At 48.1% G+C, this 20,060-nt stretch overlaps 1 protein-coding gene across 1 annotated transcript; it reads right to left on the bottom strand.

The window, feature by feature from the left end:
• Positions 1-32: 32 nt before the first annotated feature.
• Positions 33-19,489, bottom strand: Golga7b (golgin A7 family member B). The gene is made up of 7 exons (XM_028775109.1): positions 19,426-19,489; positions 16,906-17,006; positions 10,714-11,006; positions 4,122-4,247; positions 1,552-1,704; positions 1,377-1,478; positions 33-238 (listed from the first exon to the last, which is right to left on the bottom strand). The coding sequence occupies exons 3-7, from the start codon at positions 10,723-10,725 to the stop codon at positions 128-130; spliced, it is 504 nt and encodes a 167-aa protein (XP_028630942.1). The 5' UTR covers positions 10,726-11,006; positions 16,906-17,006; positions 19,426-19,489; the 3' UTR covers positions 33-127.
• Positions 19,490-20,060: the final 571 nt, after the last annotated feature.

Here is a 20,060-nt window from a genome sequence, read left to right as displayed (position 1 = left end):
TTCCGCGCTACACGGCAGGGTGGGCCCAGAGAAAAACTCAGAAGCGAGTGCTCTGGTAGCGCAGCCTCCGCAGATCTGCCAGCCCCTCGCTCCGGCCATACACCTCCCTGCAGGGACTCTCGGCCAGTCACCGGGCCCCCGCCCCTCCCCCGCCAGCGCTGCTGCTGCCGCTGCCGCTGCTGCTGCCGCTGCTGGAACTACCACTGCTGCACCGGTCCTCATAGATGGAGATCTCGATCTGGGACGATGGTTAAGGAGCTGCAAGCACCCGGCTGCTAATCAGGAAATGGGGTACAGATCCAGAATGAGCCTGTGGCCTGAAACCAGCTATACCCAAAGACCAGAGGCTTGACTGAAGTCCAAACCCTTCTGCAAGCCTCAGCTATCAGTTTCTGAGAGGACACAGGACTGAGCGCACAACGGGATCCCATGGACAGATTCTGTCTTTCTTCGAGATGCATATGGGATTCCCAAGTCACAGATGCACCAGGAAATGGTGTTAGATTCAAACACTTCCCTTTGCTGGTCCCTAGTGGTCCCCAGTTCAGTGCCTTCACCTGCTAACCATCAATTATCCCATCTGCAAACTGGGGACACCAACAGAGCCTTGGGGTTCCTGTGAAAATTAAATGGAGTACCTGAGTACTGAGCACAACACAAGGACTCAGTAAAAAAGAATCGGGGAAATATGTGTGTTTCTGGGGATTGTGTTTTCTGAACACTTCTCTCAGCTTTATTGTAAAATATATTATTTTAACTACTGCAAGGGGAGCTGTTCACCTGAACTACTGTTCCAAGTGGGGTCAGCAGAACTCCGGTCCACCTCCTGCCCAGCCTGTCACCAAGATAGCCAACCCATAGAGCATCCTCAACCTGCAGTTCATTTTGCTCATCGGTATTCAGTGGATAGTGGGGCTCAACACAGGCTATTAAAGGAGGCTGTAGAAGGCCTGCAGACCCTTTGAGGACCAAACAACGCTACAGATTAAGAGAGCCTGTACTCAAATCCTGACTGTTGACAGTCTGCTGCTTGAAGGTGAGTGATTGAGCCAGCTTCCCTTCAGCAACCTGGTATACACGGGAGGGTAAGAAGAGACCACCTCTTGGGGATATGATGTAAGTCACATGAGATGATATTTTTCAAAGCCTTTGCATGGTGACTGTCATGTTTTAAGCACTGATGGCATGCAGTTCAATAAACACAAAGCCTGAAACTTAAAAGTGACTCCAGTAACTAGAGGTGAAGGGTGTCTACAGCCAGTGGTGTGTGGAATCCCAGAAGGCCCCTAGAGAGCCACCCATTTCCTAGCAACATCTTCAAGAAGTCCACTGTGTAGACGACTCTGAACCTCACACAGAAGAGCCTGAAAGGATACAACCCTCATCCCACGTTCCACGGGATCCGTGAGCAGGAGCCCTCGGGGAGCAAAGACCTTCTCATTCTGCTCCTGGATGTAACGGGAAATCTTCTTGAGAACCTGCAGAAACAGGGGTCCATAAAGATGAGTCTGTGGTAAGGTAGCTGGGGAAGGGGAGACGGAGAATTGGTACCTTCTCATAGTGGGTCTCCATGCAGAGGAAGATGAAGTAGGCCGTGGCACAGGCCAGGCAGCCCTCCAGGTAGGAGCTGCCCCCGATCTTCTCCGCCTCTGCATAAAAACCATTGAGGGTCTTCACAGTCTCCTCAAAGAGTTGCCGCTCAATCTGGAGGGATAGAGGTAGACTGTTAGTAATTTTTGTTGCTTCTTCATAACTACAATTTTGCTACTGTTATGAATTATAATGTAAATATCTGACATGCAGGATATCTGATATGTGACCCCTGTGAAAGGATCATTCAACTTCCAAAGGGGTCACGACCTACAGGTTGAGAACCTGTATGTCCTAGATATTTTATGCAAAAGCTCAGTTGTGTATTCTGGTGATGTCACATCCCACTGTGATGATTGTGCCTGATTTGCACTGGGCTTCAGCTGCCTGCAACTGACAGAACTCAGAAGAGACACTCCAGGGGCATTTCCCTCCTGGCTAAGAAGTCACTAACCACCACAGATGTCGTGTGTGTGTGTGTGTGTGTGTGTGTGTGTGTGTGTGTGTGTATGTGTGTGTGAGTGTGTGTGTGTGTATGTGTGTATGTGTGCATATCTATGTGTGTCTGTGTGTGTGTGTGTCTGTGTGTTCAGTCAGGTAGTTGGCCTGTATCCATAACAATAGGACACACTGAGAACTTTCTACGTGCCAAAGCTTTCCCGTCACCCCCACTCTCTTTCTCACAGGTGAGTATTGCTCTGTGATCCTGAGACCACAAGAACCCTGAGGCCTCATCTCTGGCCTCCCTGCCCCCAGCACTGCTCTAACACTTCCTGCGGAGGATAAGCATGCTTACGTGAGAATGGGACACTCCTGGTTTGCCGAGAGCCAGTGAGGGTTCAGTTAGCAAAGACCAGCCATCTTCCATACTTCCTCAAATGGCCTGGTCTACAACATAGATCAGCTCCAGGTCTCTGCCCTCCTCCAATCCCAAGTCAGCTCTAAGGTAGCTGACTGCCTGGTGAGGGCTGTACACCCTCAGAAACAGGAGCAGAACACAAGCCTTGGCTGACTGCCTTAGATGCTACCATCGGATGAAGTTGGTACATCACACTCCCTCCCCGCTTAGCCTAAGACAGGTAAAGGGATGGGAAAGCAGCCCTTAGCTCTTCCCCGGGGTCTCTGGCTTCCCTGCCACAGCTCTGATAACATAGCATCTGCTTTCATCCGTACCTACTCAGGATGCGTTTGCATCAGTGTGACCAGGCTCTTATAATACTTTCTAATAACTGGTGAGTCACTTCCTGCTTCTAATCCTGAAGGACTCTTCAGCTCCTGAAGCCGTGTGTGTGTGTGTGTGTGTGTGTGTGTGTGTGTGTGTAAGGCTCTGGTTAAACTATGCATACTTGGGAGCTCTAAGGTAGCCGTAAACCCTTACATTGCTTCCCAGGTGATGCTGACCCTGGCAGCCATGGGGCACAATGTTGAAACAAGGGCTTAGTGGTGGTGCTCGATGCTGGCTGCACACTAACAACTCTTGGACATTTTTAAAGGCAACGCTGCACTCCAGCCTCAGCCCCAGGAGATGCTGACCCAGTCTGGGAAGGGGAGGGCTAGGTCAGAGCAGTAATTACTACTGTCACCTTACCCTAGTCAAGTAGATGCCTTGTCTGGCCCCCCATTTCCCAAAGTTCATAAGTGGCCCCAATCCAGCCGAGAGTGGGAAAAGGCACTGTGATAGGCAGCCAGCTACTGCCCAAGCACGATCTAGGGACCATTCAATTCTAGCTCACCTGAGAATTCCTCATTTAAAAAGAAAAATTGAGCCGGGCGGTGGTGGCGCACGCCTTTAATCCCAGCACTTGGGAGGCAGGGGCAGGCGGATTTCTGATTTCAAGAGTTCGAGGCCAGCCTGGTCTACAGAGTGAGTTCCAGGACAGCCAAGGCTACACAGAGAAACCCTGTCTCGAAAAAGCCAAAAAAAAAAAAAAAAAAAAAAAGAAAAATTGAAGTCTGACCAATTATGGTTAAAATCCTATTTAGTTAACTTTAAAAAATTAATTTGCAAACTAAGGCATCAAACATTGCCAGTGCCTAGGCGCCACTCCCCAGGATTCTGATTGAAGTACTTTAGGGTGCATTGAGTTTTTTCAGCTCCCCCGAAAATTCTAGTGTGTAATGAAGCTTAAGGGCAGCCGCCAACAAATGGAGATGCTTAAACCGCAGGCCAGCTACTGAATCAGCAAGTGCGGATGACACTTAATCTCACTCACTGGGACTCAGGAATTTACATTTGTTTAGCATGAGTTCTCATGCCAGGGTAACTTGAGTTGCTGGACTGGAACAAGTCTGAGGTTTTCTGTTTTGTTTTGGTTTGGTTTTCATAGAGTTTTCTGTGTGGAAATGCAAGATAATACAATGGATTTCTCATTCTTCCATTTGAGGCAAGACAAATCATGGACAAGTCATGCATTTTGTGATATTATGTATCATTTAAGACTGGAGAAGAAAAAAAAACTAATTCTCAATACCACCACAGAGGTAGGGCTCATGCTTAGAGAAAGGTGTCTTCACCCAAAAGGTGCCCTTACCCGGCTATCCAGCTCTGGCGGGAATTTGGTCTGGAACTGACAGATGGTGCCGTCACTGTAGTCTCTCTGAATAAAGACCTTGGTGGCCAGTGAAGCACTTCGCCTGAGCTCCTGAAGATTGTGGACCTGAGGAGACGAACAGGGGACACATGCTTAGGCGACCACTGTCTCAGTGCACTGATACGGAGGGCTCTCCAGGATCGCTGAATCCTGGCCCACAGGCACAGGCTGGCCACACAGCCAGGCTCCAGGGGCCTAGAGAAGCAGGCCTCGTGTGGCTCACATGGGAAGCTTCCTGAAGTCATTATAGCGTGTATACAGAAGCCTAACGAAGGAACAAAACTGCACCAAAATGAGACATTCAGAGCTGTCAATCACAGCAAAAACAGATTCTGACAAAGGGAAGAGAGGCACAGTGGTGGTTGGCCCTGGGCTTAAAGAGCTCAGCACAGACAAAGATGGAAGCCTTAGGCCCTGCAAGTGGAGTTCACAAACAGGCTGGGGAGTGGAGCACATGGAAGAGAGGAAACCTCAGATGTAGCCCTGAACTTCAAGGGAGACTGAAGTCCAGGCCAAGTTCTGGAAGGCCAGGAAACACCTCCAGTGGTTTTCTTAACCCAAAAGAAGGTCTAGGAATGGCTATTTCCCCAGAGATAACTGAGCATTAAGTGGACTGGGGCCAGGCACTGAATTAATTGGTTTTTTTGGTAGAAAGGCGTGGAGTGACTGTCTCTCCATTCAATCTGAGAACTTGACATCGGCCTGGCCCTTGAGGGGAGTGGGCACTATACCACAAAAGAGTGAGGTCTTTTTCTTCTCTCTCCATCCAGCCTCAGTCACTCACACTGGAGACAAACACACCATTGGTGAAATACAGCCAGCATTGGAACTGTGTGGAGACCAGGCCCTAAGGCAGAGAGAAGGAAGCTAGTTCATCCTGTGTAATTAAGCTGGATCCGTTCAGTCACTTTCCTCTCATTTATTGAGTCCCTACCAGTGCCGGGCTCTCCAGATACCGAGCAAAAGTCAGTCTATGGGCTCCAGGGAGGAAGACGTGTTAAAGCCTAATGAATTAGACTGTGATGAATGGTTGAAACAAAGTCACACTTACTCAGAGATCCTTGTGCACAAGGACTTCCTTAAGACTGCACTGAGCCCCAAGGAAAGGTTAGGGATGTGCAGTGATGGGGGCTGGCCAGAAGTAGAAAGAAGAGGAAAGGGTGACCCTGGAAAGGGGAGTAATGAAGACATGCTCTGCTCCAGTGGGTTGAGGCAGCATTAACAAGACCAGAGCTGGTCTGCAGAATAGATACAGTCAGGGAGATAAATGTGTGCTGCGGTCAAGGGTGAGATCACAAACAGGAAGGATTTCAGGTTGGAGATGTCTAACAGCAGAGGACTAGAGGGTGACTGACAAGACAGAAGGATTGGATGGTTGGTCTATCAGGGTCTAAGAAATGTAGGAATCAGAGAACATTATATAAGGCTCTCCTGAATTCAGGTAAACGTTGCTTCAAGTTTGGGGAATGAATTAAATGGCATATAAGTGCTCCTCTAGTCTCAATATTTGGTGATCCCACTAGGCAGGATCTTTGTTGAAGAAGTCCATTTTAATAACTACTAGGATCCTAGGATAATTTTTTAAAAATCCATGCTCTAAATCAACATGTTTTAGTAATATAAGTTAATGATCAATGTGTCCGCTCAGTCTAGTTACTGTTTCACTGTAATGTATTTTCCTGAGAAAGGAAAGGGGCTGTGGCCTTCCCTACCCTTCCAAAGCCAGCACACAAGAGCCAGCCATGGATTCTTTAAGCTCCGGAAGGATCATTCTGAGAGTTTTGTAGGAGTGGGTAAGCCTGAGGGACCCACTGGATGGGTCCCTTTCTGTCATAGTTCAAGATAAACATGAAATAGTGCTGAACCGGAAGGCAGTGGTCAGAATAAAAGGAAACGGAAACAATGTTTCAGCCACTCTGGCCAGACTTGGCTTTCTGCTCAGGCATCATCCTTTGTCTGAACCCACACACACACACACACACACACACACACACACACACACACACACACACACACCTGTGTACACATAGATGCAGGAGCTTCCTTAACCTGTGATGGGTGTCTCCTAGTGACTGGCTGGCTGATGACCTATTTCTTCTTCCTCCTAAGAACACAACTAAGTTCATTCCAAGGATCCCTTGCACGTTGGCGTGGCCATAGGCTGAGCAAAGTTAGTGGAAGGGGTGAATATCTGATTTGACTCATACAGAGCTGAAGCACCTCCCTTCCTCCAGAAACCGGAGGAGCCAGGTGTTAAAGACAGTTAAAGGCACTGGAAACTCATTTAGCCTGAGTCCCTAAATGACCACTCGAAGGCCATATGCCTGCTGACTGAGAGCACTCCATTCAGGACTTTACTGAGAAGGAAGTAATCTTCAATTGCTAGGATTTTAGGTGATGTCTTACAGAATACAAACCTATTTGCTCTTGACTGATTCATTCACTCTCAAGTCTCTAGAAACAGCTGTATCCTCAACCTAAGAACCTTTCCTGGTTCTAGGTGACTAGTGTGTGCTTCTGCCCTGGAAAATGTCTGTTGGCCTGTAGAAGAACAGCTGAGACATGATTTACATGTAAGAGCCTTGGCATGCCAGACTGACACAATGCACACAATCACACGGTCTGGCACAGTTGGTGAAGAGCAGGATTTTAGGCAAGAAAGAGCTTCATGGTTCTCTCCATCTATGGTAGTTCCATCCAGAAGTACCAAGGGGCCAAGCAAAAGATGGCTTGCTGAACATGGCAGCAGGAAACCTGAGCTTGGGCAGTATAGCTCTTCAAAGTCTGCCTTTCTCTGGCCCCCATTTCTTCAAAGATACTAAGCAGAAGCCCCATAATAATAACCCCTTCCATCTCTGACTTGAAAGAAGCCTTATCAAGAATGGATGACATAGACATTCCCAGAGGTAGAGCAGTCAGTGGACTGGGTTGAGCCTGTGGCTAATAAGAGCTTATGCCTGTGTCTTTCAGAGAGCCAGTCAGCCATTGCCATTGAAAAATGTGCAACCAGGTACCTGCCACTTCTGATTTTTTAAGGGAAGCCACAAATTCAAAATTTCTTAATATAAACTATCCAGTTTTCTAAATGTTTTGGGTATTTTTGTTTTAAGTGCAAGCACTGACCTGGCTAAATAAGACCACATGTCTACAAAGACCTAACTCCTATAGTTTGAGAATAAAGACAGACGCTAGAGCCAGGTCCCAAGCCTTTCTACCTAGCTTCTTAGCCTTGGGGAAGAAGGAAAGAGTTCTTACAGCCACCCCCAATACTCCCTGAGGCTGCAGACTCTGTTTCTCCTGGGAAGTTCCAGGGGTGTCTTCGATGTCTCTGAGAACTGAGCTGTCCCCCTCACACTCCTCAGCCCTGCTCCCCATCACCGTACCCCAGCCTGTTGGCAGCTGAGGCCAAGACCAAGGATGTTTCGTGAGGAGGAAAATCAGAGGTGAGATCTGTGAGCACCATTTCCCAGGCCACAGTGTAACAAGGACTGGAAGGAGAACTAGAGATGGAGCACAGCATGTGACACAGTGTATCTCTATACACCTGGCAGTCCCTCAGGCTGGGTTTGAGTAGAGCAATCACTGGAATGCAATGAACTCCTAGACCTGGAATGCCCAAGACAAACAGGAGGTCCCAGCTGGCCCACAGATCCATCCTCACTAAAAACTATCTCACTCCGTAAGGTGCAGGTGAGGGCCAGCTCAAGAATCACAAGATGGGCTGAGTGGCAGTAGAGGAACGCAGATCATGAGTCACTGAAGCCAGGTAGGGCCTGAGGGTGGAAAACTGGGCACAGGGCCACCCTTCTTCTCAGCCTACACTCGGGCCCAAGCTCAAGCCAGTGACTCAGAGATCAGACCTCCAAATACCCTGCCTGGATAATGCTACTTGGGTGCACTTAAAGACCTGCCAAAATCCACTCCAAGATGCCCCTCCGAGCAAAGGGCTACTTCCCACTTGTTCTTGGCCATTTGGACTGCTTCCCAGGCAGACCCTGCTCCTAGCGACACACATCTGCAGAGGCTCAGTGCTCAGGAATGGGCTCAGTAAAGCTCTCCAAATGAGGTCATCGGCTCACTCAGGAACTGTCCTTCCTCCCTCTTCTGTGTTCCCCGCACACACCCTTCCCCTAACGCTAACTTCTAAACAGAAATCAGAAAGCAAAAAAAAAAAAAAAAAAAAAAAATCCAGTTTCCATAGAAAGCTGTCTTTCCCCTCTCCCCTCCTCTTTCCTCCCTTCCCCGTCTCTGTGTGTGTCTCCTCCCCCTACCCAGTTCTGCTTCCTCTTTAGACTACTAAGGAAATGACCATGGGAACTTGGAGTGAGGTTTTCCTTCCCCCAACAGGTTTTTCCTAGCAATCTCAATCCAATCCTAATAGTAAAAAAAACAGCCTAGGGGGATGAGTCACCCCAGCCCAGACACCACACATCCTGTGCCTTGGCAGAGCCCGAGTTTCTTCTCTCAATACCGCCAACAGAGTCCAGCCAAGGCCAAGCTGCGAGGTTGAAAATGTTATCCCTCAGCTCCTGCCCATCTGAGACAGTCTTCTGTCCCTCTGCCCTCAAGATGGCCAGCCAGGAAACCCAAGTCCCTCTAGCTTGATGGTCCTGATGCTGTGACCCTTTAAAACACCTCATCATGTTGTGTCTAGTGACCCCCATCCATAAAATTATTTTCGTTGCTACTTCACAACTATAATTTTGCTACTGTTATGAATCATAATGTACATATCTGGTATTTCTGATAGTCTCAAAGGAGTTGTGACCCGCAGGTTTAAAGCTTCTGCTCTTGCTCTTTCTGACAAGTCTGACTTCACTCAAAGCTCTGTCTCAAGACTCCTAGAACTCTAGTAAGCATCATACTGGCTACCTGGACACACTATCTTCGATGCAAACCATGAAGATAGTGGTCATGGAGTCAAGGTGAATTACCATCTTAAGACTGCAGTTGAATCATCTGTAAAACGGGATAATGAAGCCTTCTTTGACTCCTTGGCCAGGCTGAAGCAAGCTTCCAAGCCTCAGTCCTCAGTCTATTAATTGCAGATAATAACACCATCCTTGCCCACTTCACAGAGCTGCTCACACACACACAGCTGTTCTGTGTGCCATGGCATTGTACCCACAGAGGTATTATGAGCAGAGCCTCTCCCAGGAGAGAGCCATCAAGTCTACTACCAACAGCTTCCCGGAAACCTAGCCTCAGCCAAGACGTGTGAGTCTGTGGGTAGACTGTGTGGGCCATGGCAGACCTGTAGGGGAGAGACGGTAGGGCAGACTGGCCTTTTGGAGCCCATGAGATCACACTAGCAACTGCTGCTGCGGTCTGACAGGCCTGCCTGCACATGGGGTTCTGAGAGGGCATGAATCCCTGCGAGCTAACCTTGGGTAACATCAGGAGGCAAACAATGCCGAGCAGCATCAGGAGGTCCAGTGGAATTATGGCAGTAGCACTCAGTACTGATGTCATGCCACTCGCCGGGATCCCAGAGGCACTGCACAGAACCATTCACAGGCCTCTGCTCCTCTCCTCCTTGGCAGTGTTCCAGCTAGGCTGGAAATAGGAAGGCACCACAAAAGAACTGGGGAGACCCAGTATGCTGCTACACTCCAAAAATTCAAAGAAACTTTGAGCTCTGCTGTTGGCATGCTGTGTGGGTACCGAGTCAGTGTCAGCTGCATCAGGTGTAAAGCGCTCTCCTGGAGGAGGAGTAACCTCTGGGGGCAGAGACACAAGCCCCAACTTCTTACACATTGTGCCAAGATTTTGTTTGCTCTTAGCTAACAGGTCCCTTGGTCTAGAGACACATTGTGAAGAACACAGTCTTAGTCTTTACACACACACACACACACACACAGAGAGAGAGAGAGAGAGAGAGAGAGAGAGAGAGACAGAGAGAGAGACAGAGAGAGACAGAGACAGAGAGAGAGAGAGAGAGAGAGAGAGAGAGAGAGAGAGAGGGGCAAATGTGGGTATGCTAGGACCAGCAACTCAAATGGAGTAGGAAAGAAATTCTCAAAAGTGGGGGCTGGTGCAGGAGGTTCATTGAAACCAACCCTTTGGGTTCTGGGCCTAAGCATGTCTTTGTCCACATTCTCCTGCTAAGGAAATGTCCCTAGTCAGGCATTTGGGTTAGAAGCAGGATACTGCACCACATAGCAACAACAGCAGTAGGCCGCTGTCCCTCCCCTTACACAGGTGTACAGGGATCTCCAAACCTCTAGGGAATCAGAACCCTGTATTCAGGAGAAAGGGAAACCCCAGCCCAGCTGGGACTTGGTGCTATTGGTAACAAGTAGACTCTCGGGGCTCAGGGTGGCATGGGCAAGATTGACAGACGTGTCAAAGGTGAGGGGATCACTCAGCAAAGCTCTGCTCATATGCCACGCCACTCAATACCTCCCCCCATGAACCCAGGGAACTACCCTCTACCCCCATCCGCCCCCGCCTTTCTCCTCGTGCCCAGTCTGCCCCTAGTGGAGAATCATCTCCTGCGGCACTGCCTGCGGGTTAAGGTGCTGGCCCCTACCTCAGTGGCCATCTTCAGGGCGATCTGACCAGTACTTGGCTGCCGCTGGGCTGGTCCAGGGGGGCTGTCCGCGGTGCTGATTTGAAGAGCCGGTGGGCTGGCCGAGGCCAGCGAGGGCCTGGGCGCTGTCCGCGGTACTGATGAGATCGCCGAAACCCGAAGAGTGCTCCTGCGGGCCGGAGGGTCCCTGAGAGGGGGGTCTGTGCTGTCCACGGTGCTGACGCGGGAGCCGGGCGAGGAGGCGAGGCCGCACCAGAGGATCCTCACCGCCCGATCGCCTGCTGCCAGGACTCCTGCAGGCAATGGCCCGGTTTTATCTTTGACAGAGGCAGCAGCGGCAGGCTCGGGGGCGGCGGGGGAAGGAGGGGCCAGCGCCTTGGCGGGCGGGAAGGGGGAAGCCGCGGCCCCCAGACTCCGGCACCCGCCGGAGAGGAGCCCCGCCCGCGGCCACCGGCTCCGCTCCCGCCCCACCCCGTCCCGCCCCGCCCAGCGCCCCGCCTCCTGCCTGCCCTCCCCCCCCAGCAGGAGTGCCTAGAGCGTGCGCTAGCTTCCACCGCCTCCGGGGACTTCCAGAAGCTGAAGAAAGCAGATGGGTTCTGCTGCATGGCACCCGAGCCTGCGCTATGGAAGTCCGGACCATTCACAGGCCGCCAGCCTCTATCTTTCCAAACACCTTCAAATGCTGACTCTAACCTTCCCCCATCCTTCCCAAGCACTACCCGACCTCATGTGGACATTCCCTTCTCTCTTTTCTCCTTTCCACTTCCTTAAACCCCATTAGCTAGAGGAAGATGCTGTGGATATGAGAGGGCATTTTGTTTAAATACTTAGGCACATTTCATCCCCAGCTTCCCGCTATGATCCCGCTTTCAAGGGGCTCCATATGGACGCCAGTCTTTCTTTATGGTCCTCCTGGTTCAGGTCCCACCCCTTACACTTCTGTCTCCCTTCCACCATCCCAGAGTTTATACACACTCCTCCAGAACCCAATTACCATCACCAGTCAAAAACCACATGTCAAACCGGTATGCCCACTTTCCAAGGTGGTGATTTGGCATTAGTCCTTCCAATCAAATGGCTTATCTACTTAATAAGCAGAAAGGAAACCCCAACACAGGTGTCTTTGAACACACCCATAATAATCCCAGATCTGTGTCTGAGGGGAGCTGGGTACTTCCTCTACAGGCTGGCTGCCCCACACGTCAGCAGCATCGGTCATGACATAGAACTGGAACAGATGGCACAACAGGCAGCCAAAAGACCTGACTCCAGTTCAGGCTTCTCCTGATGTCCTACCTTGAGTAACCGTCTCACTTTCTGAGTTCATGATCCTCTTTCTGCAGGATATACTTGTCGACCTTCACTAACCTATAGCTAGGGTCCTTTCTTTTTCTAAAATTTTCCAGATGTATAAGAGAAGTTGGGGAAAAAAACATTTGCCACACACACACAAAAAAAAAAAAAAAAAAAAAACATTTGCCACAAACTTTCATCTAACTACCTCAGCCATAGTATTTTTACATTTGGTTTTGATTTGCCGGCTTTGCTGATAGAAATAGGAGCAAGGAGATGTATATAATTGACTAGATTATTAGAAAGTGATAGATTCTAGTTTTACCCTTAAACACTTCAGCATCCATCCCCTCAGAATGAGAGCCAGGTGTGATGGTACACCTTTAATCTCAGCACTCCCAAGGCTGAGGTGGGCGGAGAGACATGAGACCTTGTCTCAAAAAGCAAAATAGCATTCTCCTATGTAATCAAAATATCATTATCATGTCTTTTAAAATTCCATGGTAACCCTACTATTTTAGGATGGTTTGTTACCCCAAAGACATATTAATAGCATTTTTTTTTCAGCAGAACTTTCTATTTTTAATACCAAACATTTATGGATCACTTAATGTGTACCAGACAGTATATTCCACACTGCACATATATTTTGAAATCTCGAAAACTAATTGAGTTACTTTTAATTTAAAATATCTCCCTCTCTCTCTCTCTCTCTCTCTCTCTATCTCTCGTGTGTGGGGAATTTATGCTCTGAGTGCCAGTGTCTGGATGCCACAGAGCCTGTGAGAAGGTGATCAGAGGATAACCTTAAATGTCACTGTCGATCTATACCTTCCCTGGGGTCTTTTGTTTGCCTCTGCATAGACCAGGCTAGCTGACCGATCTCACTGAATATGCACTGGGTTCCAGGCATGCCATTTCTGACTTTTTTTTTTTTTACATAGACCTTGGAGATTTGAACCCACTTCTCACTGTTGCACTGCAATATCACTTTAGCTGCTAAGCCATCTCACAGCCCCACTTCCATATTGTTGTCATACCTTCAGTATTCCAGAATAAGTCATCCTTTCAGTATTCCAGAATAAGATGGCTGAAGTCTCCCATGAGAATGATTTAGACAAAGACAGTCAAGCTCTAAAGACAGTATGTGGCCTGTCCCCTGACTACACTGCCATCTTCTACTACTTTGCAGACCATAAGCTGACAGCACTGACATCTCCACCTGCCAATTTACCATAAGAGCACATTGGGTCTCTAAGGATAAGTTACATGCCAAAACAGCTAAGGGCAGATATTCCGGTCTGCCTCATAGCTCTGTAAGTGCTTTGACATTAATGTGCAAACTGGGATTGTCTGCAATCCACAGCAGTCACTGCTAACATGTGAGCCCGTCATCTAGTGGTGTCCATTGGAGATCTGAAGCCATTCCTTACTCTTGTACAGCAAGAGTGTCACTGTCCCTCTCACTGACTTCAATCCTATAACCTGACAGTCATCTGAAAACCCCTCTGTTCACCCGATGGCTAGAAAAAAGCCATTCAACAAGTCTGCCTAGTCACTGTCCGTTCGTTGAGTCCTTACTGAGTCCTAGATCGTAGAGACTTGAGATACAGCAATGACTAAATACACACAGACTGTTCTTGTAACACATGAGAAAATAAGTTCAGTGCAGAGTGTGGTCATTGCTAGAAAATGAAGTGAACTGTGACATGGACCTAGGGTCAAAGGTCAAAGGGAGGTGATTTCTGAAGGAAAAGTTTCAGGGGAAACTTTCTTAGTAAGGACAGATGTGAGTCAGTGTCTGAAAGAAAGAGAGGGAAATAGACATAGAAATGCTTAGGAAAAGAGCGACAATGCAGAAAGGACAGAGTTCAAGGACCCTGAAGAGGAGTGGCCTACTGTGTCCAAAAAATAGCTCCAAACCAGAGTCCACGGAATGGAGGGCAAAGGTAAGGAAGATGGGATGCTGTTGTGGTTGTTGTTGTTGTTGTTATTGTTGTTGTTTAATGGGGAGTAGCAGAGTGGTGGTGGAACATGTCTTTAATCCCAGCACGTGGGAGGCAGAGGCAGGTAGATCTCTGTGAGTTCGAGGCCAGCCTGGTCCACACAGCCAGTTCTAAGGCAGCCATGGATACACAGAAAAACTGTCTTGGAAAATAAAATAAACAAAGCAAGAAGTAACCAGGTTTTTAGGACCTTGCAGCCCCAAGAACTTTAGATCAAGAAAGTGAGATGGCAAGTTGTAGTGTCTTGGGGTAGAGACATTGATGTTATCATTTTGAAAAAGATTTATTTTTTTTATTTTATGTATATAAATAAGTACACCATTGCTTTCTTTAGACACACCAGAAGAGGTCATCAGATCCCATTACAGATGGTTGCGAGCCACCATGTGGTTGCCGGGAATTGAACTCAGGTCCTCTGGAAGGGCAGCCAGTGCTTTTAATCTCTGAGCCATCTCTCCAGCCTGGCATTGATGTTCTCTAACTCTAGTCTTTCGGATTTTGTTTTGTATGGTGGAGTTGTTGGAGAGGTGATGTTTGAAGCTTTGAGACCCATTAAATTAATCCAGACAAGGTGCGGGGGGAGGGGAGAGTGAGACAGAGAGAGAGGAGAGAGAGAGAGAGAGAGAGAGAGCGCTTAGAGTAGGGTATGACACTGGAGGTAGCCAGTGATCAGGTTCTAGACACAGTTGGAAGGAAATGTGCTGACAGTGTTTGCAGGGTTTAAATGTACTATCTAAATGAGTACAGACTTATCCCAATATTGAGATCAGAGGCGCCTGGAAGTGAAGGGCTTGTCTACGGATGCGATGGACTGGGAGCTCGGTGCTGAATCAGCCCTGACGTGCGGTGTGAGTTGTGTTTGGCTGACTTAGGACTGAAGTTTGACGTAACAGAATAGAGAGGTGAAGAAGAAGGACATTTAGGAGTTAGGGAAGGATTAGGAGTTAGGAATAAAACTTCTAGACCACTCCAGATCCAAATGGGGTTTCAAACCAAAGGACTAACCAGGAATGGTGATGCATGCCTTTAATCCCAGCACTTGAGAATCAGAGGTTTGGGGGTTTCTGTGACGTAAAGCAGCCTGGTCCACATGGTAAGTTCCAGGACAGCCAGAACTACATAATAGTGATTTTGTCCAAAATTTCCCATCAAAAATGGACTAGGTAGGTTCATTTAAGAAAGATGTATAGCCAGGAAAGTTGTCAAGAACTAATCCTGAGTCCACCACTTCTAGACTAGAAGACAGAAAAGACTACAAAGAAACCACCAAGTGCAAGATTCGAGAGAATGACACCCTAGATCCCAGCAGCGAAGGCTGGGAAGGACACCTTACTGACACTACTGTTGCGCCACAGATCCTAAAATAAGCAATGTCTCATGACCACTGGTTCAGCAGTAGAGAAGTCACTGGCAACCTTGAGAAAGGCTGTCAGTAGGACAGAATGTTCTCCTGATTAGAAAGGAAGACAGGAAGCAACAACCTTGATAGGAGCATGGTTGTCTGAGAGGACAAGGAAGGTTCTTTGTGAAGATGCAGATACTGGGGTGTGATAGGTCACTGACAGGAAGTCAGGGAGATGGAGAAACATCAAACATCAGTGGTTCAGAGAAGAGCAGGCAATTTCAGAAACAATCCCCCCCTCTCTCTCTTACTATATATCCTGACTGGCCCACTCTATCTAGACCAAGCTGGCCTTGAACTCACAAAGATCCTCCCGCCTCTGCCTCCAGAGTGCTGAGATTAAAGACACGAGCTACTACACTTGGCTGGAGCAACAGAGAGTGAACTACAAGGATGATTCAGAGGGCGTGACTGTAGGGAACCCTCAGCTTTCCACCGTGGGCAGTGAAGGAAGGACACCAGTGATCGCAGATGCAAACTGATTAGATGCTGTACCATGAAGAAAGATTCCAAGTTCCACTTCAACCAACCAGAGTCTTAACCCAGTCCATTCAACCTACAAGTGCAGAGAGAGTTTGAGAAGCACCAAGTGTGATGCTGCCTCTTTCCTGGAAATCTTTCCACCTTCATTTTTGGACAAGAACTCTAAGGCTTTGGGGTCATTATGCAAGCACAGAGTGTCCCTTTCAGCATCTAACTTTATTGACAAGAAGAGACCTTCACAACCTCTGCACATTTTTCTGCATTGCCTCCTTGGTAGTTACACCAACCTTGATGGATCTCAAGTCTAGAAGGTGCAGTAAGAAGAGAGGGCCACAGCCCACTGACTCAGGCTGAGCTAAGACACCATGGGATGGAATGTTCCCACACCCTAGTCATTCGGGCTGTAACTCTAGAGGCAGAGAGGCCTTGAGATTTAATCTGACTAATCATTATTATCCAGATGCCTTGAGACAGCCCAGTCCCGTGCAGGAGCCCGGGTCTTTGATGTTTTTGTCATAAATTAATGAGTTCACCCACAAAATAACATCAAAGAAGATCTACTAACTAATTCACTGTTATCATCTTCCAATCTGTGGCTGCTTTGGAAAGTCTCCAAAAGGAGGATCGTGGCCAGAAAAAGAAACCAACTGAAAGATCTGGAAATCCTGACATCTGGAAAGAGATGAGAGGAAAAAAAATCATTTCTGCAGACTGCAGAGGAGCCAGGGAAAGCGCTGGCAACCCTCAGGGAGAAAGGGAGGAAAGATGGGCCTAGGAAAAAACAATTGCATGAATGCTTGAGGGGAAATTGTGGTCTGCAGAGTCTTAAATGATGTCATTGAGCAGGGCGCTGGAGACTGGGAGAAGTGTGTGGCAGGGACAATGTCTCTGGAGCCAGATTGCATGGGATGCAGCTTCTGGCTCTGTTAGTCACTGTGGGGGTCACATGATCATTCTCCTTCCCCAGAGAGTAGCTGCCAAGTCCAGGAAGCTTTCTCTAGATCTTACCTGACTTCCAAACTGAGTCTTTTGAGAAGAAAACAGGACCAGATTTATGTGGATGCCCTACTGAATGTCAGTAACACTCCTTTCCAGCCCAGCAGGACTTTCTAAAGCACAGAAAAGAGATCCACAGATGATCGTCAGTTCAGTCAGTCAACAGAGTGAACATTTACTACCCACCAGCCAAAAAGATGAACATGGGGTCTTCCCACCCCACAGAAGCACCACATTTCATCAGTGGTAACCAGGGATATGGTTCTGAGTATGATTTGTCTGTCTACAGTGTTTGATGAGAGACTGGAAAGGTGGCTCAATGGGTAAGGCACTTGCTGTGCCAGCATGAGAATCTGTGTTCAGAACCCCAGCACCCATGTTAAAAGCAAGACATGGCTGTACACATCTGTAACCCCAATGTTGGGGCGAGGGGATGGAGCAGAGATAGGAAAATTGAGAGCCACAAGCCTAGAAGAAAAACGATGTGTCCAGATTCAGTGAAATAGACCCCATTTCAGGGGAACAAGATAGACATACTACATATATGTGCATGTACATACATAGCTATACATACATACATGCATACATACATACATACATACATACCTAAAATATACACACACACCAAAATGTTTGCTGACATTTAATCCCCATGACATTTAATCCCCATTATAGTAAGAAAACCAAGTGGGACATTTAAGAGATTATTAAGTCTCGTGCCTTTAATGACATAATGGATTAATGGGCTAGTGGGTTATCTTAAAAGTGGACCTGCCATAAAAGCCAGTTGGACCAGGTCTCTCTACATTCCCCATCTCTTAGCACATGGTACTCTGTGCTGCCATAAGACCCTGCCAGGAAAGACACGTTGACCCTAGACTAGAACCATGTTGCAAAATGACCATCTTTTCTTTATAACGTACTCAGTCTGTAATGTGTCAATAGCAGAAAACCAGACTGGGAAGACAGAAGTGGTGACACATTCGCTGTAATCCCAGCACTTGGGAGGTAGAGGCAGGACTTCAAGGTCAGTGTCTGGTACATACCGAGCTCAAGGCCAACCATACCAAAGACCCTACTCCCGAACAAAAAGACCAAGACAGTCGAGATCTACGATAAATGCTAGCTTGAAAACATAGAACTGAGAGGTGGCGTCCTAAAGGTATATGGGATTTGAACAGTACCTTCAAGGATTAGTGTCAGACTTCCAGACAGCTGTAAAAGCTAAGAATGCTTGCATAGTACCTGGGAACGCAGAGTCTCTAGAACTGCAGATTGAATGAAGCAGCAGCCAGGCAGAGACAAGGGCAACTAAAAGCCCCCAGAAACATGAATGAGGGGACTGCCCTAAAAATAGTGCCAGAGGAGGCAGACCATGACACATGTCTGCAAGCAGAATCACTAGAAGGTGACTAAGCCAACGTGGGGTTACCTCCTTTAACTCCCTACCCTCTCTTGTTCCTCTCTCTCCCCTCCTCCTCCTCCAGGAAGTAGGGTAGGAGGCAAAGGTCTACACTGTAGAGTTCACAGCCATCAGAGGAAAGTACGGAGGTGAAGATTAACATCAGAAAACTATTGATGAAAATGTTTCCCTGTCTTTACAATCGCCACTGTGCTGGAGGCTGTGCAAGCCACCTCTGGGAGGCTCCCACCGGAGCGTCAGTCATGAATGATTGACTGCAGGGTCTTAGGTTCACGTCTAGCACACTGGCAGCAAACTCAGCAGTTGCTACAAACCGCAGCCACTTGAAAAGACAGTGACGAAATGAAGGGCATGATCTCAGAAGTCAAGGCGTGGGCATAAAAGGGAACACAGGTGCTTTTAAAGCATCATTAGTTAACCCGGATCATGCAGTTTAGACCAATTTTAGCTGAAGAACCCTTCATTCTAACACAATCTTACATTGAAAGAGCTATGAAAAACATGGAAGAGGTGGGTTTGGATAAAGGGAGACACAACCCATTTGCTCTCTTACCACACACCCACCCCTTCATCCTCACCAAAGCTGCCAAGGCCTCTCCCCACCAAAGCTCTGCAAAACACAAGCCTATGACTTTAATGATCCAGGCATACACACCGGGCAGTGGTGGAGCACTGCTTCCGCTTACATTCCAGCAGCCAAGAGACAGAGGTGGGCAGAACTCTGAGTTTGAGGCCAACCCAGTCTAAAGAGTGAGCTTGCAGACAGAAAGAGCTACACAGAGAAACCCTATCTCAAAACAAAACAAACAAATCCAAACATACAGAAGGCTTTAGAAGAAAAAGTAAGAGGTCCTGCCCACTGTGCTCCACACCCTCTACCCTTTAACCAAAAGATATGGCTGTTTCACTCTTTGGGAGATTTCTGCTTGAAGTTCTCCCAGTGCTCGCCTATGAGTTGCTGGATGTCAGACTCCTGATGCTACGTCTTCATGCATTAACTTTGTGAACCTTATCCTATTTGGGCAAAAGAGAACAGGATTCTTGCTACATAGGCAGGAGAAGAGAAGGCTGTCCTAACGGCCCATATCAGCCAGCACTAGAACTCCCACCTTACAGCAAAGACTGCCAATCCAAAGCCCCTCTTCAGCCGCCCTATACACACACAGAGCTTTCTGGCCCCTGTCAAGTGGCTTTGGAATTCCTAGCCATTGACAGGTCATGAGAAGGGGTCCTGCACTGGAATATCTCCATAGCATTCCATGTTCCACCAGCCAGCGCCTGGCCTCTGCCTCACATGGCTCATTCCTTCCTCTTGGGTACTACTTTCCTTCTCTATCACTAAAAAAGTGTCACCTCTCTTCATCCAGGCTACAGTGCAAGTTCCAAGTCAGAGCAGGTTTGTGTTATGCATTCCACATACAAGATGAAAAAGAAATACCCATGATTCTTCAAGACTAGGGTTTAGAGGGAGAACAGAGGTGGAACTCGGGTATCCTTGCTATAGTTGACGCCATGAAAAATGGGTCAGTCTAGTAGAAGGGTAAACAGAGCTGGAGGAGGGGCTGGCTATGAATGATGGGCATGTGGACGCCTCTGAGTCTTGCCTGTGGTGCTCACTGGCTGGATGGCCGCTGGCCAGACAGTTAACCTCTACAAACCCAGCTTCACTTGGGTGACGTGGGTGCAGTGTTTCCTATGTCACAGGAGCTTCATCAGAAACAAATGAATCAAAGGGGCTCTGAGA

This window comes from Grammomys surdaster, unplaced genomic scaffold, assembly GCF_004785775.1.
Source record: "Grammomys surdaster isolate TR1022 unplaced genomic scaffold, NIH_TR_1.0 66, whole genome shotgun sequence".
NCBI lineage: Eukaryota > Metazoa > Chordata > Mammalia > Rodentia > Muridae > Grammomys > Grammomys surdaster.
The sequence above is the reverse complement of the archived record's forward strand: the minus strand, read 5'-3'. Positions and strand labels throughout refer to the sequence as shown.

Excerpts from the sequence above, each read along its gene's own strand:
- Golga7b (XM_028775109.1), bottom strand. Across the intron at positions 1,705-4,121 it reads CGCCAGAGCTGGATAGCCGG|ATTGAGCGGCAACTCTTTGA; the intron begins GTAAGGGCACCT and ends CTATCCCTCCAG. Across the intron at positions 1,479-1,551 it reads TGGAGACCCACTATGAGAAG|GTTCTCAAGAAGATTTCCCG; the intron begins GTACCAATTCTC and ends CTGTTTCTGCAG.